Here is a 7,711-nt window from a genome sequence, read left to right as displayed (position 1 = left end):
ATAGGGAACTTTCGGGATAGCATTTGAAATGTAAATAAAGAAAATAATAATTAAAAAAAAAAAGCTCTCCAGCCCCAAGACCAGCCTGAAGGGGGAACAAAGCCTGAGCTGTTTGCTCTTGAACTTTTCCAGTGAAAACACAAGAGGCAATCTTGAGGGGACCCCCACACCCCATGTCTGGGGACCTTAGAGGCAAAGCCGCTACCTCCTAGCCCAGCTTCTGCTGAGCATGGGTGTGTAGCATTGGTGAACCCCTGTGTCCACTAGGGTAGGGATTCGTCAAGGACAGGAATGTAATTCTGTTTCTGGGCATAAGGTATCCCCTTGGCACTGTGGAAGGCAGGTCTCTAAGGGCCCACAGTGGTGTTTTAGCTGTACAGGGCGAGGCAGTCATGACCACCTCGTGCCTCAGTTTCCCTGTTTATGGAAGATAATGGCCCATCCCTGCATTTTGGCTGTGGTAGTTTGCATAGGAATGCCCCTCCCCCAATAGGTTTATATATATTTAAATGCTCGGGCCCCAGTTGGTGGAACTGTTTGGGAAGGATTAGGAGGCGTGGCCTTGCTGGAGGAGGTGTGTCACTAGGGTTGGGCTTTGAGGTTTCAAAAGCCCGTGCCAGACCCAGTCTCCCTCTCTGTCCCTGCCTCCTGCCTTCGGGTCAGGGTGTAAGTAGCTCTCAGCTTCTGCTCCAGCGTCAGGATAGTCACGGACTAACTCTCTGAAACCGGAAGCAAGCTCCCAACTGAGCACTCTCTTCTATAAGTTGCCTTGGTCATGGTGTCCCTTCACAGCAATAGAACAATGGGTAAGACAATGGTGGTTATGAGGAATGAGTCAGGCCAGGCCTCACGCTGGTGGCAGCTAAACCCAGTCGCTCAAAACCTGTATCACCCGCAGGGTTATGAGAGTAACACATGACTAGCCTGGCCGTGGAGTTCTGCTCCTGGGCACAGATTTGGCTCAGGCTGAACATACACACACTGTCCGCATCCCATCCCAAACCTCAGCACCAGACTCAGAGCCCGTATACAGTGGGCTGATGCATAGATGCCGTCCTTCCTCCCAGGCTACACCACAGGCATGCCGTGTCTTTGCAGAGCGGATGAGGGAAGCCTGGACAGGTTTGTAGAGGGGTTGGTCTCCTGGAGCACTGCCCACTCATCCTTGCAATGCCAGTCTTACCCCTTCATCTGCTTCTCTGCAGGCTGCCCGAGGTCCGGATCTCAGACAATGGTCCCTATGAGTGCCACGTGGGTATCTACGACCGAGCCACGAGGGAGAAGGTGGTCCTCGCCTCGGGCAACATCTTCCTCAATGTCATGGGTGAGTCAATATCTGAGGAAGGAGGGGTGTGGGTGTGTCCACGCACTCGCAACAGGCTGTCCTGGGACACATTGTTAGATCCCTGTGGTATATGTCCAGAATCATCTACTGCCCTTGCCTGGGAAGAGGAAAAGGGCAGACGGTGGCAAGCTATAATTGTGGAACCTGTCCCCAATGGCCTCTTGTTAGGGACTCATTGTCTTCCCGTCCGGTCCCATACTATAAGGACCCAGAGTCTGCTTTAATCCCTGACTCTCATGGGCTAGGTAGGTGAAGGGCTGTTTGTTGATCGAACTAAAAGCGTCATGGAGGGAACGATGACCTGTTTCCAGGGACAGCAGGCTACCACGGCTCTGAGCTTTTCCATAGAAGATTGCTGAGGGATGTCCGTCTCTAGAGCCACCCAGGTATAGGCCCTGTGGCAGGGCAGGGCTAAAGGAGGGAGGCCCTGAGCCTGTGGCTACCGCAGCTCTTTCCCCGGGCTGAGGCCAAGGCTGTATCAGGAGAAGCCCCAAGGAACAAGTGTGAGGAGAATCCTCTACTGGGGCCGAGTGGCGAAGCCTCCAGGGAGGGGACCCAGCACCTCAGCTGTGACACACTCCAGAGACTCCCTCCGTTTTCCAACCAGGGCATTTTCTGGGAGTATTGAAAAGTCTAGGAAGTTAGGGAACATTCTAGGCTGAGTATGGTGGCCTCCTGGGTTCTCACTCTGGCTCTGTACCTCCGTGCATGCATCTGTGACATGGGATGGCAATATTAGTATCCGTCCAATTGATGCATCATTGTCTGAATCGACCCTCGCCCAGCTTCAGTTTCCCCGCTGGCGATGCAAAGGCCTTGCTCTGAGTGGCCCCCGGAAGTTCCGCGAGCATGATGCGCTTGCTGCAGTCTCTTGCCACTCTGGAGGAATGCTTGGGTTTGGCCTTGACCCAGCCTCTGTTTTTCCTATCAAATAATATTTGTCAGGGCAACTAAGCCTGCTATACTCCAGCAATCGATGTGAGCACAAAAGCCCCGAAGAAAGTCCTCGATCTGGGGAAATTGAAAACTTCCAAAGGTTGCAGATCTTGGGAGCGACGTTGATGCCAGGAGCCCGCATCTCTGCACAGACTGGCTGGGTCCTCTGACAGAGCATGCCCAGTGCTCAGCCCCTCAAAGGCCACTCCAGGGAAAGAGATGCAGCTCAGCCCACACCATCCAGGGTCTCCAAGTCCAAGGGGAGATCCAGGCCCCGTTAATTACTCGTCAAATGTCTGTGGAGCATCTAGTGCACCTTCTCTGGGTCCAGAAGCAGGGACAAACGTTGAACAGAATGAAGTTCCTGTCCTTGGTGAGTTTGCCCTATAGGGGGCGAGCCAGGAGAACCAGGCATACAGCACATGCGCAAATGAAGCAGTAAGCTGTCAGGTGACTGTAAGAAATGCTCCGAGGAGGAACATAGAGTAGAGCCATGGATAAAGGGAGGCCATGCTAACTAGGAGGGCAGGAGGCAGAGGAGGCCTAGTCCCTCTGAGGCCACTGGGTACTTAGCTAGGTCCTTGTATATACACTGTGGCACTCCTGCCCTACTGCTAACCAGGAAGGAAAGACTGTCCTGAACCCTGAACCCTGTTTATTTTTGTTCATTCTGGAATTTGAGACAGGATCTCGAATGTAGCTCAGGGTGGCCTCGAACTCACCATCTAGCCAATGGTCACCTTAAACTTCCAATCCTTCTGCTTCTACCTCCCAGGTGCTGGGATTACAGGTGCAGGGTGTGAGCCAGGTCCACCGTGTTCAGTTTAGGAGGTACTGGGAATTGAACCCAGGGCTTCATGCATGCAAGGCGAGTCCTCTACCCACTGAGCCACACACCTGGTCTTAGGAGGCACATTTTTGTAGACGCCTCTCTTCTTTGACCAGTGTTTATGGCTCTCCAGAGCCTTGAGTCATCTGAAGAGGGAAGGTTCTGGAAGCCTGGGGGCTTCTGGGAATGGCATGAGCAATGAGGGCATGCTGCTTACTTGACTTCCCAGCCTCCTCTTTCAAGTCCCCCGTCATTGACGCTGATGTCCACCTGTCTTGCCCTGGAAACGGAACCAGCCTTGAGGAAGGCAGCAGCCACCCACATGCCATGCCAGCTCTGGAAGTCTCCCCTCCAATGACATTTCGCATCACCCACCCCCCCATGTCACTAGGGCAGCGTCCTGTCCTGTCTTTGTGGTCTGCACCCAGTGCCTCGGCAACTGCCAATCAAAATCTGGAAGGGTATAATGATGTCTTGGCACATGCACTGTTGGCACATGTGTGTTGTGTGTCCTTGGCCTTGTGTGTATACAGAGGCCAGAGGGAGGTATCAGGTGTCCTCTGTCACCCTCGGCCCAGTGGCAGGGTCTCTTCGTGACTTGGAAGCTTGAGTTTTTCAGCGAGACTGGCAGCCAGCAAGCGCCAGCAGGCCCCTGTCTTCTGAGAGAGCACAGCCAGCTTTTACAGGGAGGAGTGCTAGGATCTGAATTCCAGGCCTGCTGTCTACATGCAGGTTCCCTTAACCACTGAGCCACCTATCCAGCTCAAAGAGGTTTTAGTTTTAGTTGTCCCTCTTCTTGTGTGGGAGTGTGTGAGCATGTGTGTGTGTGTGCATGCACATGTGCACACGAATGTACTTGCATGTGAGCACACTTGCATGTGTGAAGAATGCATGTACATGGACACCTGCATATGCATACCAAGCTTGGTATCAGGAGTCATCTTCAATTGCTTTTCCATGGAGGCAAGGCCTCTCAATCGAACCCAGAGCTTGCTGACTAGACTAAAGATATAGACTATAGATAACCCATCTATCCAGCTTGCTCTAGGGCATTCCAGGAGGGCCACCATACCTACCCACCAGTTACACAGACTTGGGTGGAGGCAGGATTTGAACTCTGATTCTTACATTTGCACCACAAACCTTTTAACCCCTGAGCCATCCCCTAGCCCTGAGGAGTTTTCTAACTTATGCTTGCCCCTAACTCCACAACTTTCTTCAAATATGTCTGGGTCAAAGCCAATTTCCACAATCACAGGCCCTCATGCAGTACACTTGTCCCTGTCCCCACCCAGACCCTTTCTCAGCATCTCAGAGACCCTCCAAGTGAGCAGAGGCTGCTCAATGCCTGGGTCCCCTTTGTGTCACGAGTGTGTGCCAGCCAACAACAAGGCAAGACAGGACCCTGGATTTGGGAGTACGGAGAGCCTCTGGCGTAGTGGGCTATGTAGCATACAAGGCCCAAGTCAATTCCATCAAAGCCACCGCACACCGTCAGTCCCTCACAGCTGCTCCCAGAGGCCTCTGGGTGGAGATGAAGCTGAGAGAGCGGCTGTAATTTCACGCCTCTCACATCCTGCCATGTGGTCGGGAAGACATTTGGGAGGCCCGTGAGCGACACTCAGGGTGTGTGCTGTGTGCAGCCATGAAAATGTTTCTATCCAAGCTGCCGACAAAGGGGGAGCCAATTTGAGAGCTGTGTGCTGGGCTCTGGGAGTGTGTTCCGCACAGTCACAGGAGGATGGTGAAGCGGCTTCCTGGAGGGGCAGGGCAGGTCATGGCGGTGAGTGTGTTAAGGAGCTTGTGTTACAAGCCATTAAACATAATGAGGCCTGTTCTCTTGGCCCCTACCAGAGCTGAAGTCTTCCTTCTGAGTGGCCAGGGCAGCACCTCGGCCACAGGTCATGGCATCTCGCCTGTGCTGGTCCCAGCTCAGCGCACACACCAAGGCTGATCTCTTGTCCCTACGAGGGCTCTTATTGAGAGTTGTCCTTGTTTTACAGACCAGGGAACAGAGGCCCTGAGAGTTAAGAGACCTGCCATGTGACGGACAGAATTTAGGGCTAGGATGTCCTATAAGGCTCATCTTGTCCATGACCAGCAGCCCTGACTCCCTCCAGACTCTCAAGAGAACACCCCTCTACCTTTGACCTGGTGTGTTTGAAGACAGTTATAATTGTACATAAAGTAAATAAATCTTTAAAATCAATTAATAGTTAATATAATACAACTCATGGTATGATCAGCCATGATCCGAACTTTTCTTTTAAAAAATTCATCTATTTTTAATTTAAGTGTATGAATGCTTTGTGTGTGTGGGTATCTGTGCATCATGGGTGCAGTGCCTTTAGAAGTCAGAAGAGGGCATCAGATTCCCGAGAAGTGGAGTTAGAGATGGTTGCTAGCTGTTGTGTGCTTGCTGGGAACTGAACCTGGGTCCCCTGCAACAGTGGCCAGTGCTCTAACCACTGAGCTATCTCTCTAGCCTCTGGAGTTTTTAATCTTTCTGACTCTGTCTCCCAAGTGCTGGAATTACAGGCTGCACCATGTCTGGTTTTCTGAGGTGCTGAGGACAGAAAACAGGGCTGGATGCATGGTGGGCAAGACTCCACCAGCTGAGCCCAGAACAATAGAACAGAAAACAACTCTGGTGCCCTCATGTTCCCTCTTCATCCAGTCTTCATTTGGCAAGGACCAGCAAGCATGTCCAACCCTCAGCAGACAGACAGTGTGTGTGTGGCCCTGGGTGGTGACGGATGCCCCAGAGCATAATCTGGAACCTACCGAGACCACTATGAGATGCACTTGGCAGTTTACAGATGACATCGTATCACACTATCAAAAGAATGGACACACCTTTGGCACATTCCGGGTACCACCCTGTGCACTGGAACAAAGACAGACAGAAGTGCCTTGTACTTCAGGTGCAGACAGGAAAGTGGGCTCTGATCGCCTGTGCCACAGTCATACAGTGTTCCAAAAGTGGTCAGGAACCAGCAGGAAGGTGGGAGCCATTTTGGACAGGGACCCTTAGAGAAGGTGGCATTCGGAGACAATACAATGGCCACTGAGGAGTTCCTTACTTGACAGTCCCTACCCACAATCCCTCCCTAAGCTGAGAGTCCAGCAGAGAGCAAGACAGAGTCCTCACTGACCTGCCTTCCAACAGAGATACCACAGGTTGAGGTGCCCACATGGAAATTGAACCTCCAAAAGTGTGTTTATTCCCCAGGCCTGCCTGGAGCTTGTGACCATGAACTGCCAGCCGGTAGCCATGGTGACTGGTGACTGTCACTGCCTTCACCACTCTGTCCCGTGACATGGTATTGCTTTCCTGGAGGCCTGTCTACCTTTTCTTTCTTTCTGAATTATTTTTATTTTATTTGGCAACGGGGTCTCATGAGACTCCATGCCTTGGAACCAAGGGTGACTTTGAACTTGTGATATTCCTGCGTCTACTTCCAGATGGCTGGGTTTACAGACACGTGTCTCCACATCAGGGGTATAGAACTCTGGGGGTCCGACCCAGGCCTTCATACATGCTGGGCAAGCGTTCTCCCGGCAGAGCCACAGCCCAGTCCCCTCCCTACACTCTGTTCTTCTGAGGACACAGGTCATTGGATTAAGACGCATCCTGATTCGGTGTGTTATCATCTCAGTCTAATTACATGCCTAAGGTCACACTCTCGGGGACTAGGGCTTAGGACTCACCGTATGTTTGGGAAAAGAATGTCAAGCCATGACAGTAATGGAGCGAATGGGGGGAGGCTGTGATGCCACTGCTGTTCGCAGCAACGTGATCACCCATCATCATGCAGTTAACACACCAGGCTCGCAACGTTCACGTGTTCTCTCGGGGAAACTCAGGCGCTCAGATAGGTAACCCTGCTTCTTACCCTTTTAAACAGCAAGGCAGTGTCACTTGTCTGGTTTCCCTAGCCAGAAAATAGGGGGCAGGGCGGAGCAAAGCTTTATCCCAGGCCATTACTATTAGTCTCCATCCTGGTCAGGGTTTTATTGCTGTGAAGGAGACACCATGGCCACTGGCAACTCTTATAGAAAGAATGCACTGAACTGTGGCTGGCTTACGGTTCAGAGGTTCAGTCCATTATCATCACAACAGGAAGCACAGCAGCACACAGACAGACATGGTGCTGGAGACAGAGCTGAAAGTTCTACCGTCTGAATCTGCAGGCATCGGAAAGAGAGAGTGACTCACTGGGCCTGACGTGGGCTTTGGAAACCTCAAAGCCCACAGCCAATAAATAACCTGCTTCCTCTGGCAAGGCCACGCCTCCTAACCCTTTCAAATAAGGCCACGCCTCCTAATCCTTTCAAATGGTGCCGCTCCCTGGTGACCGAGCAGTCAGATACAAGAGACTAGGGGCACCATTCCTAGGCAAACCACACCACCCACTCTGAAGACACTTTACCAAGTAGAGGGAAGCCAAACGGGCCCTGGTGGTGTCAAGACTCCCCCCCCCGGGGGGGGGGGGGGTTGGTCAGTGGATAGAGAGACAGCCTAGCAAGGGGGAAGCTCTGAGATCCGTCCCCTTGTAAACTGGTCCTGGTGGTGCCCACCCATGTTCCCAGCACTCAGG

At 52.3% G+C, this 7,711-nt stretch overlaps 1 protein-coding gene across 1 annotated transcript in view; it reads left to right on the top strand.

Annotated features, from left to right (window-relative positions):
- Window positions 1-7,711, top strand: part of Igsf21 (immunoglobin superfamily member 21) — a 221,181-nt gene that overhangs the window by 181,514 nt on the left and 31,956 nt on the right. Inside the window, exon 4 of the mRNA XM_021200502.1 lies at window positions 1,206-1,324. Within this exon, the coding sequence (XP_021056161.1) occupies window positions 1,206-1,324 (119 nt within the window). The remainder of the gene's footprint in view (window positions 1-1,205; window positions 1,325-7,711) is intronic.

This window comes from Mus pahari, chromosome 6 (assembly GCF_900095145.1).
Source record: "Mus pahari chromosome 6, PAHARI_EIJ_v1.1, whole genome shotgun sequence".
Lineage (NCBI taxonomy): Eukaryota > Metazoa > Chordata > Mammalia > Rodentia > Muridae > Mus > Mus pahari.
The sequence above is the reverse complement of the archived record's forward strand: the minus strand, read 5'-3'. Positions and strand labels throughout refer to the sequence as shown.